Genomic DNA, 21768 nt, shown 5'->3' with positions numbered 1-21768 from the left:
ATCAGCTAAAGTTCTTCGTAATGAATGGCGAATTATTTTTATTTATTTATGAAAGGTTAAACCGAGAAAAGAGAAGAAGTCCACTGGTTGCTCCTCGAGAGGAAGTATCACGTGCCTGTCCCGTTCGAAATGAATGAGAGCATGCGCATTTGTTCATTTATTTATTTATTTATTCGCAATCTACAAGAGCATGAGAACATGGGCAACATTAATGCTGGAAATTTATGAGTCGAGGACGCAACTTTTGTATTGTACTATTGTGCTATAACCTCGAAGAATTAAACACGTTAAAGAAGAAGATAATAATTTGAGTACAGTCGATTGTAACTAGTGAAATTGCATAAAAACACTTAATAATTAATATATTTAAAATTTTAAATTCGAAAGCTAATTATCTCGGACTCCGAATCAAAATTTTTTTCTAAAAAATAAACAAAGCGGCTCACGAAAATTTTAAAAAAACTGTGGTTTTTAAAAAAGGAAATATCCGGCCCTACAATCCTGAAATTTTATTTTATTTTGCCAAATAACTTTTCCAAAAGTTAGGATATGCAAGCACAAAATTAACTTTATCCCAATAACTAAGAAGATATGGCGATTCGGAAAGATCCATCAGAAGAAAATTAAAGGAAAAAAATAATGGCTGTAAAGAGAAAAATTCACAAAAATGGAGGCAATCGAAAGTGACTAGTTAAATCACCGTGCATGAGCAGAGTACATGCACTGCTATACCGTCCAAGAATTCCGAAACAATGTTAAAAATGTTTATAGATAAAACAAAACCCAAAAAAAACAAGGATCAGTTTTTAACTAGAAAGAAAATTGGTATTGTATTACTAAATGCCCAATAGATTTCTAAACTTAAAAAGGTAAAATAATAGGAGGGTGTAAGGGTGAGAATTCAAATATTCACAGATACACAGAATCCTCTCATACAAAGGGTGGCAATAGAAGTGACCTTTGTGAAGAGCGTGAAGGCTCTTCGGTGTGAGAAGCTGTATCTATTCAAATATCAAGATGCGAATTATGAGTAGGCACTTCTCCTTGGTTATCCAGGGGCATGTATTGAGCCATGATGGCGCGGATCTCTGAATCCATGTAGCTCTGAGTAAAGAAAAGAGAAAAAAAGAAGAAGAAGAAGAATACATGATAATCAGTATATTTTAGGCAAAGTGTATAGAGTAGATCAGTGGAGTGGAGTTCAGAGGATAAAACACATTTCAAGTAGAGGAAATAATATTTGGAATGGGTATTGAAACTTCAAGAGATTTTAAGTTTTCAACATTGCATTCTAGTTATTTTTAATATCAGAAAATTCAGTTAAGTTTCTACTTGAACTCAACAGTTTCTGCGTAACTACTCTGTTACCTCCCAACATATTTGAAAAATTTTAAGTACTGTTGAGTTAATTACCAAGAGGTACGTAAGGTTAGGTTATAAGATCAAAAATTTTGAAGTTCAATTAGCCATTTAGACATGCACCATAGTTCGGGGAAGGTCTGTGTTTTTTTTTAAAAAAAATCAATTTCTAAAGAAGGTACGTTGAGTTACCCGAAGCCGATATTTGTATACTGCATAAGCTCCAACTCCAGCTATAGCCAGGCCAAAGAAGATAACCCACAGGAAACCCCAGCCAACCTGTGACATAGGCTTTTTACCTACACACCATTTACAACACGATATATCATGCATTATACCATAAGATTGAACCAGAAACAATAGAATATGAGGTTGGAGTTACTCACTAATACAAGTGTCATGCTCTTTCATGTATAAGAGATCACCACCGCAGCTGCACTCATAACTACCATATGTATTCTTGCACTTGCAGTCTTTGCATTGGCAAGCAAGCTTCTCTCTGCACTCATCAACATCTGACACAGCATAATGTCGGAAAGGCAACATATATGTTAGGAATTCCCTCAGAAAATTGCGTTAGCCAACCAACCGTATTGCATAAAGGAAAAGGTGATTTGCTTAAAATGGAGTAATCTTGTTCACCTCCTAATCAAGCATCAGAAGTAGATCATAAGATAACAATTTTAGCTGGACTTCTATGTAAAACCATACCTTCACATGTGTTAACCCCGTCGCCTTTGAACCCCTCTGGACATTTGCACCCCTCAGGCTCTCCAATCTGCATCATCCAAGTTATATTTTTAGACTAAAGTAAGCGCCAATATCATATAGAATACAGAAAAATGTCTACTTACTAAGCAGGCTGAATATAACGTGCCATCTCTGGTAGATTTCCAGCATCCTCCGTTGTTGATTGCACACCTGCCTGATCCAGAGGCTGTAGACAACCAATAATTGAAACTTTTTTATTTTTACTTTTTTTGCCAAAATAAGTCTGAGATGAACTTTCCCATGTACATAAACAAACAGCAAAAAAGTATCAGAATTATTATTATCAGCAGCCCTAATCTGTGAATTTCGTTACATTACAGTCTCATTTTGCTTTCACTATATCATCTCTTGAAGGAAACAGCTACAAAAAATTACAACAGATAAAGGAATCCACAAAACAGGGACTAAAATGGCAGTGTTGTATGTACTATAGGTAGTACAAAAGCCTACTTTCAAACTAATTGAGTTTTTTACTCGTATTCATGAGTTACGACTATTGATTATGATAGATATTATGACATACTCAATGCTGTGGAAATTCTACAGGTATAAGCTAATCATGTTTACAGAAAGAAAAATTCCGTAGGAAGTAGAAGGTTCGAAAGGCTGAAACCTCAGCAGATTTTACGTTTTCAAGTTACAACATAAGCTTAATCCATTTGACCTCCAAACTCATCTAAACATGGTCCATTTTTTCCAATTTTGTGATGTTAACTTCCATAGCATTAATAACCATGCAAACATTACAAGTAAATAATATAAATTTCAGCACTTAAAGATCAAAAGCATACCTGCACAATGGGTATATCCATCGCCAGAAAACTTTACACCATCCACAATAGGGCACTCACATACTCGTCCTCGGAAAGTATCCTAGTTTATAGAAATAAAATGAAGTTTTTAAATTTTAGAAAGACACTGAAGTTTTACAAAAATTGTTAACCAAATTTAGAACATCATAGCCAATAGAGTACCTTGCATGCCGTAACGTTAGCAGCCTTGTCTTGCCAGCATCCTCCATTATTATCCAAACATTCATTTGTTTCTATGTCTGAAATATCCATAAACAAATACCAGAAAAGCAAGAAGTTAACAAAACAATGTTCCTCGAGTATGTAAGACTTGTACAATCTAAGAATACCAAAGAACAAAAGGGGCATGTAACAGACCTTCACTCAAGCAAACAGCTGGTTCAGTGGTCTCCTCAAAGCCTGAACATATCGCTTTGAGCACTGCAGTTTTGTCCAGCTTACCTAAAAAGACAAATAAACTAGAACATGAACAACAGAACTAATAATTTGCTTTGCCTATGGAATGGAATTTATAAACGAAAAACACACCTCTGTATTGCCTGTCATTGACAATAAGGGTTGGTAAAATAGTCACATCACCTCGAGAACCTTGACCAACCTATAGAACAGAAGCCACATAGGTCAATAATATTAAAAGCAAGTCGAAAAGATACATAAAAGTCATCACTTAGTTAAAAAAATAACATCACGAACTAATTTTATCTAACAACCTGTGCATCTTGTTCAGCTTTAAGAATTGGATTTTCTTGATCGGCTTCAGGATCTCCAATACATTTGTCTATCTGCTTTAAATCCAAGCCTGCAAATTATTGGACACTCTAATAAGCTGCTTCTTCTATACAATACATCAATCTGCTAGCTTAACAGACTAACGTGTGTGTTTAGCTCGCTTAGAACTTCTGCCAAATTGTTGTATGAATAGTGCTATTTAAAACAATAATAGCTTTTTCAATAAAAACCTATTTCACAGCTTCTTGCTGTAGTAAAAGCAAAAAATTCAAAAAGGATCTTCCACTTTTGATGCCTGAAAGTTTATTAGCTTCTTTCAATAAAAGTTTCAGGCTAATGGACTTGAAATGCCGCTCCAGGTGCCAATGCAAACAGTCACTGAAGCTATACTGGCAAAACAGATAATTATACATCAAGCAATTCACACTAAAAGCAAACGAACTTACCCAGTGACTGAATGACTTTGTCAGCACACTCCTTTGTGTATTTCTTTTCCTTCATCGGGCATCTAATTGCAAAATCAGTCACATAATCCCACCACAACCATGGTTTCCCACTCTCATTAGCGACCTTAAATAAGCAAATCTGGCGCAGGTTTTGAATCACAACATCTCTTCCATCATACCCCGTGCTAAAATCCTGTTCTGGATCGGGCGCACAATATCTCCCATGGTTGATACACTGCGATTTGCACTGCTTGCTAAGAATAAAAGCTTCTGGACAGTACCAAGTAATGTAATGAGGAGTGAATTGGGTGTAACTCTTTTTCTCAAGTATTTGTGCTACTCCTTTAAAATTCTTCACGAATTCCATTTGCATGTCACATTTAGGGCCACATTCATCGTTGCTGTTAGTCCAGAATTCGTACTCTACACGCTCATCTGGGTGGGGTAGAGACTCCCTCCAATCCAAATAGACATTAACCATATCGCCCTTCTCTTGAGCTTTCTTAAGGCTATCGCCCAAGTCTTTTTTTATAAGTGCTGAAGGGATGGTAATGTTTTGTACATAGTCTGCACTCGTACTGTCTTCCTCAGGTGTGTCCATTGTTATTAAAGGTTCGACCCTGTCGTCAGCAACGAGGATTGCAGCGGCTCCAGCATTTTGCGCATTCCATGCTTTTGTTGTAAAATAACAGTCTGCACTTCACAAGAATAATTTAGCCGAATCTTAACACATGTCCATGAGTTGATCGAAAATATATTTCAAGCCAATTAGATGGTACAGTGAGAATAGTAGGTTTTGTAGATCAACATAAAGGCATCTACTGCAGACAAAACATGGTTATTAGCTGGATAATTTGAATTATCCTGATTAAATGGAAATTACAGCGACATGTTTTTCAAAAGATAAGTTAGTGTACAACCCATTGTCAAATCCTTCCCTATCCATCTACCATGATTAAATTTCTTCTATACATTTTTATTCCCTCTTGACGGTACAAAAATCTCCTGCAGCCATGCTAAGCTTGCCTGCTATGACGGAACCAAAATTATAAAGCAGTATAGGAAATATTCACTCGTATCCCCCCTAACAAACTGAAAAGAAAATATTATTCACAAGATACTTTATATTATCTATAAATAGATAACATCAATTTGCCAAAAAGAAAGATTCCGTTCCACTAGTCCCTGGTTATTGAAAAAAGCATCATCCATATTCCATTCTGAGTAATAAAGATACTGACTGAAAGATTAACAAGGATGTTGAATATGTGCAATTCAAATGGTCTACGCAGGTGCATTTAATCTTTTGTATAAGAACTCAACCATTATTATCACGCGCTATTAAGACATGGAATAGACAGCATTAAAACAGATTATTGAAAATGCTCATATGGAACCAATTTGACCAGCAAGTAGAAGTATTAATCGCTGTGGAAGTGCCATTCCTACTTACGCTTCAAAAAAGACAATCACAGGTCACCCCAGTATTAGATACTTCTAACAACTGGCCCTCTTTAACAACTGGCCCTCTTTAGCCCCCCACAAACCACCGCCCGCCACCCCCCCCCGCCCCCCGAAAAAACACACCTAAACCACAAAATTAAAAAGGTTGCTTGCCTCACTACTTCCAGGTAAAGTCTCCAAGCATTTGAAGTCCTTTTATTTTTACAAGTGGCAAGGCGTAACTTATGCATCTACCTTTGAGCTCCCAATTAAGGACCAATTGGAAAAAAAAAAAAAAAAAAAGAGAAATGGGAGATATAGTAAATGCCACATACCAGGTTTCATTCATCTATCAAGCACTATAAATTAAAAGGAGAAAAAAAACAACATGGAGCTCATCAAAAGATTCACATCAGCCTACACGAACAGTAAGACCAAAATTTCACACTGGTGTATAACATCACAAAATTAATAATTAGTAAGTTTGTAAGATTACTGAGGGAAAAAAAAAAAAAGAGGTAAAGGTAATGTGCCCATAATTAAAGGTTCGATCGTGTGGTCCCATGGTTCTTCAATTCCTTGCTTCTCTTGGTTTTTTTGTTGTGTGGTCCACCCGATGAGTCATGCCTTTAATCATTTTTAGTAATTCAGCAGTAGAAATGCGTAAGAAATTTAAGCTAAGATCAGAAAGTAACCCCAGTATCTAATAATAAGAGATGATAAAATGTTATTAAAAAATCTTTGATGGGCACATAAGCAAGTATAACTAAGTAATTATAATTCAGAAAAAAAAATTACTTGAATCATTTATATATTACATCAACACAGTCATGATTACCTAATTATAACAAATCACAATTGAATTCCCTTTGTAAAAGCTAGAATAAATTTGAATAAAGCATGATCAATTGCAAATAATTAAATATTATTGGAAGTACTTTAAATCTCATATGAGCTCATAAGCATGCATAACTAAGTAATTAAAATCTCCAACAAGATAAAAAAAAATCCAACAAATTATACACTGCATACGAACCAGTTGAATCATCTACACTACTGTTACATCAACAGCATCCAAATTATCGGATCAATAACAAATCAGGATCAAATCTAACTAATGTATCACTCACCTCCTCGATCGACGAGCAAAAAGGTAGGCAAACTCCCCGGTTTTGATTTGAAAGAGAGATCGAAGTCCTCAAAACTCTTACACCCTTTCTGATTCGCCTTAGGGTAAACCACGACACCAAGCATCGTCCCACCATACTGCGGAATCCCAAAGTTCCCAATCGCGCTCTCGTACACGTCCTTCAGGTATTTGGGCGAGGTCACCCTCAAACTATTCTTCTCCACCATGAATTTCCCCATGCACGATCCCAACAAAAACGAAATCCAAATCGAAATCCATAGTTTTCCCCTCATCATCTCCCCAATCGATCAAGCAAAGACCACTTTTATTGAGATGAATCGAAAGAATAAATGATCCAAAAATCCAATCTGAAATCAACTTCGGAAAATGATAAGTACACGGATTTTGAGTAAAAAAATCCGAGAAAAATACCAAAACCGAGATCGGAAAACCTATGAACCCTCGATTGAGACGAAAATAAAAGTGAGATCTTTTCGTTTCGGGTTAAACCCCAAAAAGGGGGGAATGGAGAGCCGTGTGAGAATGAGAAGCTTCTTCGTCTCCTTTGGAATTGTCGACTTTTTATATTTATTAATTATTATTATTATTGTTTACTTCATTGAGGAAGTAAACTATCGCTATTATTCTAAGATGGTTCGAGAGCGAGGAACGAAAAGAACGTGGAGCGAGAGATCGAATCAGAGCCGTCCATTCAGGGATCGGATAGTGATGCAAGTATAGGAAAATACACGTGGATGGCGCGATATTGTCCCAACCACCGGTAACAGATCAGTAAAAATGTACAGAAACCACCTCAATTATAAACTAATTCGAGATTACCCCCTCGAATATATATATATATATATATATATATATATATATATATATATATATAATATATATATATATATTAATATATTATATATATAGCATATATATATATGTAATAGTTAATTAGTGAATATGCATCCTTCAACTATTATAAGAAATTCCAAAATAGCAACCTTCAACTTTAAGTTTTACTTTTTTTAATTTAAATTTTACAGTTACCTAAGTTAAATTCTTTTCTTAGATTTTAGATTTTAATTAGCTATTAATAGTTAATTTATCTAGTTTTATTCTCTATGAAGAGTTTAAATATTTAAATTTGATAAAATTATTAAATAATTTGATAAGGTCTTTAATTTAGTTTCTATCATCACCTGATTTAAAAAAAAAAAAATAAAAATGAAGGAGTCTCAATAAAAAAATATATAGAGAGATGCTATAATTGAGGTGTCTCCATACATTTTTTACCTCTTTTAAGTTTTAATTAGAGAGATGCTAATTAAAATCTCTCTGCTTCTACTGTAATTTAATTTATTTGTAAAATTTAATCATTGTGTTAGCTATTAGTAGGGGTGGAAACGAGCCGAGCTCGAGCGAGCTTATGTTAGCTCAAATTCGGCTTGATATTAATTTCGAGCCTAAATCTAGGCTCAAGCTCGGTTTGAAATTAATTCGAGTCGAGCTCGAGCGAGCCTAATTTCGAGTCGAGCCGAGCTCGAGCTCTAAACGAGCTGATTGAAATTCTCGACATTATATAATCAATAGTTTAATTTTTACATAATATTACCTAAAATTTGATGTAACATATCCAAATAGTTCAAAATACAAAATAATTATAAGAAAATATGAACTAGGTGACTTCCTGCTGGGTGAAGGGTCTGAGGGAGAACGAGAGAGAGAGAGAGAGAGAGAGAGAAAGAGAAGAGAGAGAGGGGGAAAAATTAGGGATTTAGGAATTTGAATGTTATGCATGTTTTAGGATTATTGCAACAGTGAAAGTCGAAAAGGGAGTATGTATGTAAATTTAGAGTTTGGTAATTGACGGTTAACTTGTTGGGTTTTTTATGGGCCAACAATAATGGTCCAAATTAAATTAAGCCTATATATAATTAAAACAATACATTTATTATATATATATATATATATATATATATATATATATAGAGTAGAGCTAGGAATACTTGTAAAAAGTATCATCCAAGTGTAACTTTATGTTTTTAGTCCTTGGATGGAGAGATGTGAGGTTGAGATGATGTGGTAGGGTGGTGGTAGGTGAAATAGTATTTGATCCAAAGGCTATTAGTAATCAAAAAGTAGATCCAATGGCTAAAAACACCACAAGTATCACTTTGGGTGATACTTGTAAAAGTATCTAGCCTAACTCTATATATATATATTATATATATAAATATATATATATATATTATATAGTATATATTATATGAGAGAGAGAGAGAGAGAGAGACGAGAGAGAAGAGAGCGCTAGGCTCCTATATTTTCGAAAGTATGGAGGCCTCCATACTTGTAAGTTGTTTTCAATGATGGGACGTCCGATTTGGCGATCGGTTCTGTTAAACATGATTTACACTATTGGAACTATCTAGAAATCTAATTTCATAATTTTTTTACTTCGTTTGCCTAGTGAACGAGTAGCCTCAAAATGAACGGCTGGAAATAAAAATTTTATAAAAATCTCATAAAAAATAAAAATCTCATATATAGATATATTCGAGCTTTTCGAGCTTTTCGAGCCTAATTCGAACGAGCCAAGTAATACTCAAACTCGGCTTGAAATGAATTTCGAGCCTTTTATTTTGTTCAAGCTCGGCTCATTTAATTTCGAGTCGAGCTCGGGCGAGCTGAATATCGAGCCGAACACGAGTCGAACGCGAGCCGGCTCGCTCGTTTGCCAGCCCTAGCTATTAGTGATTCAATGTTATAGTTTGATTTCTTTATCTATTAAATTTTACAAAATTAATATTACTTCTAACTTAATGGACAAAAACATATCTTAGAAAAGCCAGCAGAGCCATTAAATTGTAAAAATAAATATTATTTCCATGTTAATGACAAAAAAAAACTTAGAAAAATATTTGGATATTGATTTGCACAGGGTAATATGGATCAAATTTTAAATCAACAAATAATTACTGTGTGCATATATATATTAGAACTAAATGATATGGTGTTAATTATTTGTCACAGCTTAGATATAATAATCAAATCAGATCACATGACACAACTTGGGGGTTAGGTTTAGTCAACCTCTTTTTTCTATGGCTTGCTTTTTTTCTTTTTTTTTTCTTTTTTGAGAGAGATAGGTAGTACGCTACCCGCTTCGTTTATTTCATTTAGAAATAAACTTAGCTAGAAATGTGAATCAACTAGGATTCGAACTTGGGTCTCGGGTATCAACCACCAAGCCCTTTGCCACTTGCTCTAGGAACAGTCGGTTATGACTTGTTTTTAGTTTCAAAAATTGTTCTACATGCTAGTTGTGGCTAGCATATAGAATAATAAAAGAGGCAGCAACTTTTCTATCCAAGAAATGTCAAAAAGATGATGCGGTACTTGATTCAACAACAACGTCTATCTCTCAATTATTGTTAGTTAAATACTGCATCATCCCTTCTCAAAGAAAATGAAAGAATAAATACCAAAAAAAGATCATCCAATTTCAACGGAACTTACAATTCGATGCATTAGTTGCGATAAACAGAGGCTTAGTGACAAAAAAAGAAATTTAGAGAAAATTTGAGTTGGGGAAAGTGGGTTGATTTAAAATACAATCAACTCAAGAACACAGTGTCTTTCCCTAGAAATTCACATTTCTTTCTTAATATTAAAAAGAAAATTAATTAAGCTCTACATGCAACAAGATCCTTCTTATTTAGGTTACAGGTATCACCTAAGCTCCTCATTTTTTCTACTATCTCAGAATACTAAGCACAGTTGGATATTCACAAGTCATAACAAGTTTTCCTCTGGTCACTCTAAGCATAGGTATTTCACAACTTCACTTCTCTTCTTCTGGTTTCTCGAATAGCTTCTTCTTCAGCCAGTCGAAAGGCTGCAAAAAGTAATGTTACAACAAAAATAATTAAGAAGCAACCATAGTAAATTAAGATATTAGAAGAAAAAAGCGAAAGAAATAACTATTTATCTCTGAAGATAAATGTAAATTTGAATTAAATGAGTAGAGTGAAACATAACTAAAAGTTCAGTGGAGTTCGAATACGAAAACTCGCGTATAGATAGTGTAGGCTCATTCACGAAACATCAGTGCTTTGCTTTATCGTAATTGTAAACTCATTTTGCAGCATTTGGTTAGATGTAATTAAAAATACAGTATAGCTGAATATGCATGTAGTTGGAGTTATAATTATATACATCTTATTTAGTTAAATATAATAATAAGAGACCGACTGTCCCTAGAGCAAATGACAAAGAATTTGGTGGTTGGTATCCGAGATCCCAAGTTCAAATCCTAATTGATTCATATTTTCAGCTAAGTTTATTTTTAAATAAATTAAACGAAACGGATAGCATGCTATCTATCTCTCAAAATAAAAAAAAAAAGAGCTGCAAATATAGATAAATTGTTTAGTGGGATGTAATTTGAAATGTGCATTTCCAAAATTTTATAATTTTATATCTATAGTGATGATATTTTTTTTATTTAAAAAGTGATTGAGTAGGTACATTTATTTTTATTTAAGTTTGAAGTTTAAACTGTAGTCAATTTGAATATAGTTTCAATTGCTGCAGTTCGACCTTCTCATATAGTTTTATCTGCAGTAGTTGAATTCAAATATATCAAATCAAACATCAAAATTAAATTTGCATGCAGTTACCATTGTAGTACAACTAAATACCTCCTTTAGATGCTAGATTATTACAAAAAAAAAAAAAAAAAATATTAAAAAATGCAAACAAAATAATCAAACTGAGATTTACATTGTAATGTGCAGAAACTAGAGATACTTACAAAGAGTATATTAGAAAAAAGATTATCAAATAAAATCCTATTAAATTCCGAGAGGCAACAAAACGAGGATTCCCAAATCTCCGGATCAACCACAAACAACGTAGTCATTAACTGATATCAAAAAAAAAAAAAAAAAAAAAAAAAAAAAAAAAAAAAAAAAAAAAAAACAGAGAGAGAGAGACCTGGATGAGCCATAGTGCGGTGGTTGCGGCGGCGACGGTCCAGGAGGCGGCGGCGGCGATGTCGGTGGATTGGATGCGGCGGCGCGGGGAGAGGAATTTGGAGAGCCCCGACCCCGCCACGGGTGCAGCACCCATCGCCATTTCCCCAACTCCCAAAACGACGAAGGAAGAGAGAGAGAGAGAGAGAGAGAGAGAGAGAGAGAAGCTTTCGTAGTAACCCAACCCTAACCCTAACCCTAAGCGGCTTCGAACTCTCTTCGACTTTTGTTGGGGCAAGCTCCACGACGAAGAGTGTAGAAGGCGCCGATGCTTCCTCGAGCTCCCTCGAAGGTACATTGCATTACTGGTCCCTGAACTTTTAGATCCGTTTAATTTTGATCCTGATCACACTTTTTAGTTTTTTTTTAAAAAAAAATTCAACTACTTTAGTATTTAACGCACAAAAAAAATTGTGGTATGAATCCACGGCTCTTGAGTGGGTGGGATTGAAATATAAAATATGTAGATAATTTTGGTAATTAAATTTAATTGTAAATGTGGAACATAGCTTTTGCTTCGGTCTTTTATCTGAACCTATCTCTAATTAATTGTGCACTTATCAAATAGCGAGCGAAATAATTTGAAATTTTTTATGAATAGAAAATACTCATAAAACTTTTGAAGCCTCAAAATATAAATTTTTCTTTTTTTTTATGCTTCTATTTTTGTTGAAGGTAAAAGTTGTTTTAAAGATCATTTCATACTATCTTTTCTAAAATAAACAATGCAAAATAGGTTGCAGTTCTATCTAAAAGTTTTTTTTTGGGTAAAAATTGACGGAAGCTATATGGATTATGAATCATTTTGAATCTTTTTATTCAATCCTTCAAAATTTTAATTTTACTACCAAGCTTTTTAATTTATTTGATTTGAATTAGTTAGCAATACTTTGACTTTAAAATATAAACTAATAAATACTTTAATAAATTTATAGTTGCGAGAATTGCATAAAATATACAAACTAAATTCGCAAAGATAAATGAGGCATACCGAACGTCCCTAGTGTGGCAAATGGCTCGGTGGTTGGTACTCAAGGTCTCAAGTTTGAATCCTAATTAATTCATATTTTCAGCTATGTTTAATTCTAAAAAAAATAAACGAAACAGGTAGCATACTAGGACATTTAATTATTTAAGTCAAAATATTGTCGACAGACTTAAATCAAATATGAAAATTTTGAAAGATTTGATAACTAATTTAAAATAGTTCATAGTTCAAATAAATCCTATATTTCTTGTACTAAAAATGAAAAAATAGACCGACCGTCCTTGGCGCAAGTGGTAAAAGGGCTTGGTGGTTGGTATCCGAGATCCAAGTTCGAATCCTAGTTGATTCACATTTCTAGCTAAGTTTATTTCTAAATGAAATAAACGAAGCTGATAATAAACTACCTTTCTATCCAAAAAAGAAAAAAAAAAATAGTAAATCATAAATATTCTTCAACGAGAAATAGTAGAATTATAATTGGTTCTTTAGTTGGAGCAGTATTTCTCTTGATTGCTTATGATGAGCTCAAATCAGACAAATTAAAATGTTCAGTAATAGAATTAAAATTTTGAAATATTAGATAGTCAATTAAAAATAATTTATAATTTTTGAAAAAAATATTTTTTTTTTATTTTTTAGTATNTAAATATTCTTCAACGAGAAATAGTAGAATTATAATTGGTTCTTTAGTTGGAGCAGTATTTCTCTTGATTGCTTATGATGAGCTCAAATCAGACAAATTAAAATGTTCAGTAGTATAATTCCTTTTTTTTTTTTTGTTGTAGCAGAAGATATTGCTGTCCCTGGCTTTGTGCCCGCGAGCTTCTTTTTTTTTTATTATTTTTTTTATCCGGGGGAATGGTTGTACCTGTCAATCATGGTATCCATGAGTTGTCTTTTCGATATTTTGGTGAATTGAAAAGAAGAAATAATTGAATCCTGGTTGTCTAATCATGGTACGTACGTAGGAACACGTTTTGTCCTGTTTGATGTTTACGCGCTACCCAAAATGTCACTACTACAGTACTATATATATCACAAGTACAAAAATAATACATCTAGAACAAGGTTACTGTATTATTAACGGTACAAAGTATATAAATATAGAGTAGAGCTAGTAATACTATACTATTAAGAGCACAAAATTTTTTGTGCTCATAACTTTCTAACTATTCATCAATTTTGATAGGTGATTAGAATGAGAGAGAAAAAAGAAAAAAATTTGATTGGTGATTAGGATTAAATACTGTACAGTTAGGATGATAATGATCCCCCTTAGTATTGAATAGTTTTTCTAGAAAAATAATATTAATCTAATGGTTCGAAATAATTAAAGGTTGATCTAAGAATTAAAAATTTGAAAACACTAACTCATTTATAGTACCGAAAACACCATATTAGAAATATATGTATAGCGTTCTACATGAGTCCGGCTGGGATATTATATATTGATAGCACCAAACATTTGGTGTTACCGAATTTTTCGTCGTTAGATTTAACCCATTGACTATTTTTATCCATTAGATTATACTATTCAACCAATAACTCACTCAATCCTAGGAGGCTCGCATTATTTTAATCGTACATTTTGTCATCCAAAAGCTACAAATCTAATAGCACCAAATACTTGATGCTACCGAATTTTCTGTCGTTAGATTTATTCTTTTTATCATTTCTAACTGTTAGATCATACTATTCAACCAATTATCCACTCAACCCTAAGGGACTACTATTAACCTAATCACATAATTTTTCATCTAAGGACCAAAAACCTAATAGCACTAATGACTTAGTGCTATTAATATATTCCAACCAAATTCTCTCTCTCTCTCTCTCTCTCTCTCTCTCTCTCTCTATATATATATAACGGATCTTATCTGATGTAGTTGAATAAGAGTTTGTGATTGGTATCTAGTATTTTTAGTTCGAAATTTAGTTGTTTCATATTTCTAACCGAATTGTTTATTAAAACAGATTGAACAAAACGAGTAACTTGAATAATGCTATCCATATATTTCTGATCTAAATATAGATGTACATGTTGTATTTTACTAAATCAAAACTTAAAGCTTAAAAGCTCCAATATTTCAAGCATCAACTGGCGGATGCTCCCCTTTTGCAACATAGTATATATATTCTTTCCTGCATCTTTGTTTTTTTTTTTTTTTTTAGAGAAAGATAGTATGCTACCTGCTTCGTTTATTTTTTAAAAAAATAAATTTAGCTGGAAATGTGAATTAATTAGGATTTGAACTTGGAACCTCGGGTATCAACCACCAAGCCCTTTGCTACTTACGCTAGGAATAGTTTTTTTTTTTTTTTTTTGAGAGATAGGTAGCACGCTAGGAATAGTTGGTTGTGCATCTTTTTTGCTATGATACTTTTGCTTCTCCTCTCAACAAAATTAATTCCTTCACCAAAAAAAAAATGCTTATCTCTTAAGCTTAATTTGTACTCAAATCCAATTAACTTAGGTTGTAAACTAACTTAGTTACTAGTCAAGGACCTTGCGTTGCGGTGGAATGATTTTGTAAAACTAAATAAATAAATAAATAAAGTAAAGAAAGTAAAAGTATCNATGTATAAATAAATAAACAAATAAAATAAAAAAAAGTAAAAACAAAGAGTCAAGAATTTATATAAAAAAAGAAGCAACCGAAGAAAAAGTAATCATTGCTGCAATACAAATATAAGAATAAATTATAGGAAGAACTAAAAAAAATAAAGGCAAAAACCATACGAATTTATTATCTTGACAATTAAAAAATAGTATTGATCTATGCGATAAAATTTTATATTTATTTGTTATATTGACTATTAAAAAATAGAATTGATCCATGCGATAAAATTTTACACTTGATGTAGGCAAAAATTTAAAAAGAAAGATGTTGAGAAAAAAAAAAAGAAGAAAGTAAGAGAGAGAGGAAGAGAGAGTGGGAGTGTTGAGAGAAAAAAAAAATAAAAAAAGAAAGTAAGAGAGTGAGAGAAAGAAGGAAAGAAAAAAAAAAAAAAGTAGAGCCCACCGGCCCCCCAAAATCCGGGGAGAGCTCCTTTAGGCTCTCCTTTCATGTATTGTTATAGATTATAGATTATAGATTATAGGTAGGGTTCATGTCACTTTCCTGTCAAATAATTTGCTCGTTCGACTCTCGGGACTGATCGAAACAAAAACCTTTTTTTCGGGAAAAAAAAAGAGAGAAGGATTATGTCACATAGGTCAGGATTATTCAATATGTTAAACAATCTTTCAAAGAGACAAGAATAAAGTAAGTTTGGATTCATAAAGTCTCGTGTCATATACTCATATATGTCTCACAAGGGACTCGTCCTTATTATTTCATCTTATTATATTCAATCCAATCTCAAATATTAAAAAATAATAAACAGTAAATATAAAATACTCTAGTTTCAGCTTGCGTTTGCACTGACGAATGTAGGATGACTTTCTATGGATGAGATGTGGCTGATTCTTTCCACTTTATAACGCCTCTTGGAGATTGGGAATGGGTTGCAGCTCCTTTCCTTATTCAATGAATCCACCAGTTTCATTTACTTAGTTCATGAACCAAAATAACATTTTTTTAATTTGCCCTGGCTCTGTCATGGCAATCACCACTCCAAACATGTTGTAGTGAGGAGAGGGCAAATTTAGATTTTTTTTTTTAATTTGTTAAAAAAAATTGTAAGTTGATAAGGTGAGTGGGGATTATTTTAGGAGTCCAGCAGCTACTTACTGGGGGAGCAATCGTGTGATGAAAAGTAAGGATTAATTACTCCATAATATATCATTTGCGACCGTGATTTTTCGCTCTCCATTATTGAGTAATTTTAGTTTATCGATCTGAGAAGCACGTGTCGTGAAACACCATTTCACTAAGAGTACGGTTCAGAACCCAAAATCTATCTAAATAAAAAAAAATTAAAGGCTCGATCGATTCAACGGATCAATCATTTGTTCCGTTTTCACGATAATCTTAATTATCTGATCACAACTTTATATTGCTATTAATTACTTATCATATATAGTAATAACCGGCTTAGCTTGAGCTTGCTTTTTAGAGAGAAAGATAGTATACTATTCGTTTCGTTTATTTTTTTTCAAAATAAATTTAACTAAAAATATGAATCAATTAAGATTCGAACTTCGGATATCGAGTATTAACCAACAAATCTTTTTCCCCTTGTACTAGAAACGGCCAGTAATTCGAGTCTTTTTTAATGTTTCATTAATCACAGCGAGCCATACAAACGCACTCCTTGAAGATATTTCCATAACCCTCGATAGTGAATTTCACATGTGGTACTTGGTATCTCCACTTCATTCTGCAATTAAATGAACTAGGTCCCTCTCATATATGAAACAAAATGAGTGCAGGTACAAAATTATACTATTGCTAGCTATCAACGTTACACAGCAATAATTACAAAAAGGACAGCCACGAAATGCAATTACACTATACAAACACTGCTCCAGCCACCTCCAACTGTACTATCTACTTGTACACAACTTAAAGCTGCTTCCCAACCATCAATATTAGAATCTATCACCGTCAATAGGATTATACTATTAACAGATCAAATTTTACTATCAACTACTAAAGAAAAAATCGTTAAACATTCTGAGCAGCTTCCCAACGCTAGCTATACAAGATGGAGGTATTAGCAAAAGCAAATTTTGCTGCTGATGTCTAAGAAAATCCTCGAATTTGGTCGCGGTTCGCTTACTAAATTTGAGCGGATTCAATAAATTCCAATTAAGTCTCCCTCCACCGTGTCAATCTCCCCCATGGGACTAGAAATTCACATCACCGTGTACTTGTGTAGTAACACTATGTACGTGTTAGCTAGCCAGGTAGCTAGCTAACTAGGGGGGGAATCCATCATGATCAAAATGGAAGTTAAAATCCTCGATCCCAAACGCGCCTGCATCCATCATGTAGTCCAAACTCGAATGAACCCCCGACGTGACGTCGCCCTCGTTCAGCGCTATGGCCAGCCCCTCGAACGGATTCCCCGAGCAGTCGCCGACGATGGCCGCGAGCTGATCGGGGAGGAGAGAGCACTCAGCCTGCGAGCTTGCGGCCGGGGTGATGCTGCTGAGCACGTCTTCGTCGCAATCCTGCTTGAACGAAGACGACGAGGGCTTCACTGCTGCTGCTGCTGCTGCTGCTGCTGCTTCTGATTTTGGGAGCTCGGTCGCGTGATCGGATTTGAAGCTGATGAGGTAGGAGTCCCCGGGGAGGGGGGGTTCTAGGATCTGGGGGATTGTTGAGGGGTCCCTGCAAGTGTGCTCGCCCATGTAGGTGATTATGTACGTGGTGGGGTCGTCCTCGGAGCGTTGCACTTGTTTCCTGGCCATGCACCCTTGGTCGTTTTTGTGCGTGCACCTGAAGTAGCTCCTGTGGCAATTGGAAATTAATTAAAAAAAAATGAAAAATTGATAAAGTTTAATAAGTACTTGATTGAAAGATAGAGTAAATTTGGAAAGATCGATGTGTTGGATTTAATTTCCAAACAGTTAGAGATCAAGATGTGACATATTTAATGGAACTCATTCAATCTAAAAACTTAAAGCTTAAGCCCAAGAGTAATTTAATTAATGCTCCTCCTGGTCAAAAATTTTTGAAAAATTAAATATTTTAGCTACTTATATATATATATATATATATATATATATAGATTTTGTTGGCCAACAATTGTGTCTCTCCTACGCAAAAGTTTTGGCTCGGCCTATTGAATCTAGACCTAAGATTACATATCAATTGTTTACTTATTAAATATTGAATGTGAGACTATTCACATACAAACTTTTAACACAAACTACGCCTTAGTTGAAGTGGACTTGTGGATCTTAAGACTCAGTTTAACTAATTAACTATTGATTCTCTATATAATTAAGTGCTATTTGCGTATAGTCCTTTCGAAAAAAACATAAAAATTTATTAAAAAAATGTACCTACAACTTGATAAAAAATTAGAAAAGGAAAAAAAAAAAACCTAAAAAGGGTTTATCTTTTGAGATGAAAAGAGTTTAATTAAGAGTGAAAAAACAAGGATTAATTACTTGGGCTGTGTACAATTTTGGATCTCCTTTTGCCCGTATTTTCTCCATGTTTGTCCATCCTCCTGTGTCTTCGCCATGACCTCTCTCCGAGGAGAATTTTCTGATCTGAAAAATTAAAACAACCAAAAAACAAACACCTAAAAAGGATTAATCATTTAATATTATATAATATAAGGTGTAATTTTTTTTAAAAAAAAAAAGCCAAGCAACTAGGAGAAAGATGACCAAAAAGATTCTTTTTTGAGAACTCCTTTTGTCCTTCACGGACGAGGAAGCTCCACTTATGAATTGCTTAAAATATTATAGGTAAAAAACGTGTGGAAAATCCCCAAACCAATTAAATTACTTTTTTATTTTGCATTTTTTGAACATTTTTATTTTTAATTTAATGGTCTTGATTGTTGATTATTTTGGAGGTGTTTGGTTTTATAAACAAAAAAAATTAGAAAAAAATTTCTGATTGAATTTTTTTTTTTTGTTAGGCTAGTTTTTAGAAAAGGAAAAGCAGTAGTTTTTTTCTGATTTTTTTTTCAACTTTTATAAAAGCAAGCTCCTTTTCGTTTCCTAAATTTTTCTATCCCAGAAATAAAAGCCATGAAAAAAGAATTTTTTATGAAAATTTTTTAAGAAATTAATTTTTTATAATATTTTGAGAAATCAGGCACTTTCTTAATGCAATTTATACTCTTTTTCAGCTTAAAATTTGTTAGATGCGTGAAAATCTGATAAAATTACTGAAAATTTTACCAAAATTTCTCAATTTAATCAACTAAAACAGACTTGAATAAAATTACTAAAAATTTAGGGGTATTAGTTAAAAAGAAAAAGAAAATAAAAATTGAAGTAAGTTCACTACTAAAACAGCATAAGTGGAATCCCCCATCCCCATTAATAGCAAAAAAAACAGTATGTTTTTCTGATTTATGAAATGACTAAACTACCCCTACCACACAAATACCCACCTCCTCCGACACACTCTCCTCCGATCGTTGCCGATCCCGGGGCTCCCCTTCCTCTTCCCCGTCGACACCTCGCTCCGGCCATCGCCGGAGCAAACCGATCCTCCTCCTCCGCCGCCGGCGTACTCCGCCGCCGCGCCGTCGCCGGAGCCGAGCGCGGCGATCGCGGCGGCGATCGAGCCCAGCACCTCGTCGACGAGCGCCTCCGCCGCCGAATCCCCCGGGCGAGACGCCATTAGCAAGCTCCGGAGCTCCCGCCCCCTCTCCATCGCCCGCATCGCCATCGCCGTCGCCATCACCATCACCGTCGCCGCGTCGCCATGGCTCGACGAAGAGGATCGCATCTTATTCGCCGTCGCGCTAATTCTCGCTCTCTACCTTTTGCAGTGCAGTGGTGAAGGAGAGGAGGGGATGAGTTGGGCGATATTTATAGGAGATGTAGATGAGGGAGGAGAGTGCATGGAAAATTAAGGGCGTTATTTTTGCAGAAAAATCCAATTCTTTTTCGATTTTGAATTCGCTTTGTTTTTGCTCCAGCTCTTTTTGGGTTGAGATGTGTTTTCTTTTTTTATGGACAGGAATACCCTTCTGCCCTTAAGTTGCAAATTTGTAATAGGAAATGCCGTAGCTGTTGATGGCATGATATTGGCCAATTTGCATAAAAAATCCACTAGTTTTGCATTTTTACAAAAGTGGGCCACTTTTTTTGATTTTGCAGATTCGAATCAGATTTTCAGTAAACTGACCAAAATACTCTTATTATTTTTTCTCTCTCCTCTTTCTCTTTCCTTTTTTTTTTCTCGCTCATTTTTTTGAAACGGCTCGCCTCGCCTCTCACTATGGTACAGTTTACATCTCAAAAAGTGCAAGAAGAGAAAAAAAAATATAAATATCTCTAAAAAAATATAACTTTCGTTTAAAGAGTGTAACTTTTATCTTAAGTAATACAGTTTACATCTAAAAGAGTGCAATAAGAGGAGAAGCAGTGTAAATATTTTCAAATAGTGCAATTTTTATTTAAAGAGTATAATTTTCATCTTAAAACTGCAGTTTATATCTTAAGCAGTGCAATTTATGTCCATAATAATACAATGTTCTTTTAACGGTACAATTTCATCTTCATCTTTTTTTTCTATAATTTTTTACCTTTATTTTTTTTTCTTACTTCTTTTAGAATTTTTTTTTGTCACATCTCTCGGCCAACGGCCACGGCGCCGGCGACGACACCGCTAAGAACCCCCCGCTCCGAGGTTACAGCGCCGCAGCAATCTCTACGGTGTCGGCGTCAGTGTCGGCGAAGATGCCTCGTTATCGTAGGCGGCAGAGGAGGAGGGAGAGGTAGAGGACGAGAAGGGCGGAGAAGGGCGAAAGAAGCGTCGTCGTCGAAAACGGTAGAGGAGAGTCGGAGAGGGAAAAAAAAAAACAAGAATCGCGACACGCCCTTGGCTGGATCGGAGGCGAGGAAGGTGAGGGGTGCACGGGCAAGGGCACGGGCGAGGGCGAGAGCATGAGGGTGAAAGGCGAGGCTGGCCGTTTCCGCCTCCGCCTTCGCCTCCGCTACTTTTTTCGGCGAGAGAAAGAAAAATAAACGAGAGAAAAAAAGAGGAAAGAGAAAAAATAATAAAAGTATTTTGGTCAGTTTGCTGAAAATTCGGATCAAATTTGCAAAATCAACAATCCAGTTTTGCAAAAGTTCAAAATTTATTATTTTTTTATGCAAATTAGCCCATGATATTTATAGGATTAATTTCATACGTGTTCCTGCAAATATAGTGAATGATAAATATATTCCTACAAAGCTCAACTTTTATATATTATTTCTGTAAAAGTTATAATATTTTCAAATATGTTCTTCTAATTTCTTACCGTTAGAAAACCGCTAAAAAACCGTTTATATTTTCAATTTTGCCATTACAAATATATTTCTCCGAAAGTCATACTAGTATAATATAAAGGAATAAAAATGTCAAAAACTAACTAGGTTAAGCATTTAACCTATACTTAACCAACTTTTTTTAACGGATTTTAACGG

The 21768-nt window shown here is 34.4% G+C and overlaps 3 protein-coding genes and 1 long non-coding RNA gene across 4 annotated transcripts; 1 reads left to right on the top strand and 3 right to left on the bottom strand.

The window, feature by feature from the left end:
- LOC109724141 (vacuolar-sorting receptor 1-like) lies at window positions 672–7289 on the bottom strand. The gene is made up of 12 exons (XM_020252850.1): window positions 6691–7289; window positions 4118–4810; window positions 3653–3741; window positions 3471–3540; window positions 3300–3383; window positions 3105–3181; window positions 2922–3003; window positions 2214–2296; window positions 2071–2137; window positions 1746–1874; window positions 1552–1658; window positions 672–1104 (listed from the first exon to the last, which is right to left on the bottom strand). The coding sequence occupies exons 1-12, from the start codon at window positions 6983–6985 to the stop codon at window positions 1006–1008; spliced, it is 1875 nt and encodes a 624-aa protein (XP_020108439.1). The 5' UTR covers window positions 6986–7289; the 3' UTR covers window positions 672–1005.
- LOC109723882 lies at window positions 10193–12072 on the bottom strand. The gene is made up of 2 exons (XM_020252376.1): window positions 11688–12072; window positions 10193–10587 (listed from the first exon to the last, which is right to left on the bottom strand). Exons 1-2 carry the CDS (start codon window positions 12021–12023, stop codon window positions 10534–10536), a joined length of 390 nt encoding a protein of 129 aa, XP_020107965.1. The 5' UTR covers window positions 12024–12072; the 3' UTR covers window positions 10193–10533.
- Window positions 11936–20422, top strand: LOC109723883. Its single transcript, XR_002219766.1, has 2 exons — window positions 11936–12017; window positions 20124–20422. It is a non-coding gene; the product is annotated as an uncharacterized LOC109723883 (long non-coding RNA).
- LOC109723880 (probable WRKY transcription factor 70) lies at window positions 17038–20142 on the bottom strand. Its single transcript, XM_020252374.1, has 3 exons — window positions 19740–20142; window positions 18778–18882; window positions 17038–18112 (listed from the first exon to the last, which is right to left on the bottom strand). Exons 1-3 carry the CDS (start codon window positions 20078–20080, stop codon window positions 17578–17580), a joined length of 981 nt encoding a protein of 326 aa, XP_020107963.1. The 5' UTR covers window positions 20081–20142; the 3' UTR covers window positions 17038–17577.

Source organism: Ananas comosus, linkage group 18 (assembly GCF_001540865.1).
Source record: "Ananas comosus cultivar F153 linkage group 18, ASM154086v1, whole genome shotgun sequence".
NCBI classification, from domain to species: Eukaryota; Viridiplantae; Streptophyta; class Magnoliopsida; order Poales; family Bromeliaceae; genus Ananas; species Ananas comosus.
The sequence above is the reverse complement of the archived record's forward strand: the minus strand, read 5'-3'. Positions and strand labels throughout refer to the sequence as shown.

What these genes read in the sequence shown, in the direction of transcription:
- LOC109723880 (XM_020252374.1), bottom strand. Translation starts at nt 20,080, where the DNA reads ATGCGATCCTCTTCGTCGAGCCATGGCGACGCGGCGACGGTGATGGTG. An exon ending in AGGAGAGTGTGTCGGAGGAG is followed by an intron (nt 18,883 to 19,739) that starts GTGGGTATTTGT and finishes TTAATTTTTCAG; the next exon opens with ATCAGAAAATTCTCCTCGGA. An exon ending in CAAAATTGTACACAGCCCAA is followed by an intron (nt 18,113 to 18,777) that starts GTAATTAATCCT and finishes CAATTGCCACAG; the next exon opens with GAGCTACTTCAGGTGCACGC.
- LOC109723882 (XM_020252376.1), bottom strand. Translation starts at nt 12,023, where the DNA reads ATGTACCTTCGAGGGAGCTCGAGGAAGCATCGGCGCCTTCTACACTCT. An exon ending in CCGCACTATGGCTCATCCAG is followed by an intron (nt 10,588 to 11,687) that starts GTCTCTCTCTCT and finishes TACTTTTTGCAG; the next exon opens with CCTTTCGACTGGCTGAAGAA.
- LOC109724141 (XM_020252850.1), bottom strand. Translation starts at nt 6,985, where the DNA reads ATGATGAGGGGAAAACTATGGATTTCGATTTGGATTTCGTTTTTGTTG. An exon ending in AAGCTGAACAAGATGCACAG is followed by an intron (nt 3,541 to 3,652) that starts GTTGTTAGATAA and finishes TCTGTTCTATAG; the next exon opens with GTTGGTCAAGGTTCTCGAGG. An exon ending in TGGATATACCCATTGTGCAG is followed by an intron (nt 2,297 to 2,921) that starts GTATGCTTTTGA and finishes GGTTGTCTACAG; the next exon opens with CCTCTGGATCAGGCAGGTGT.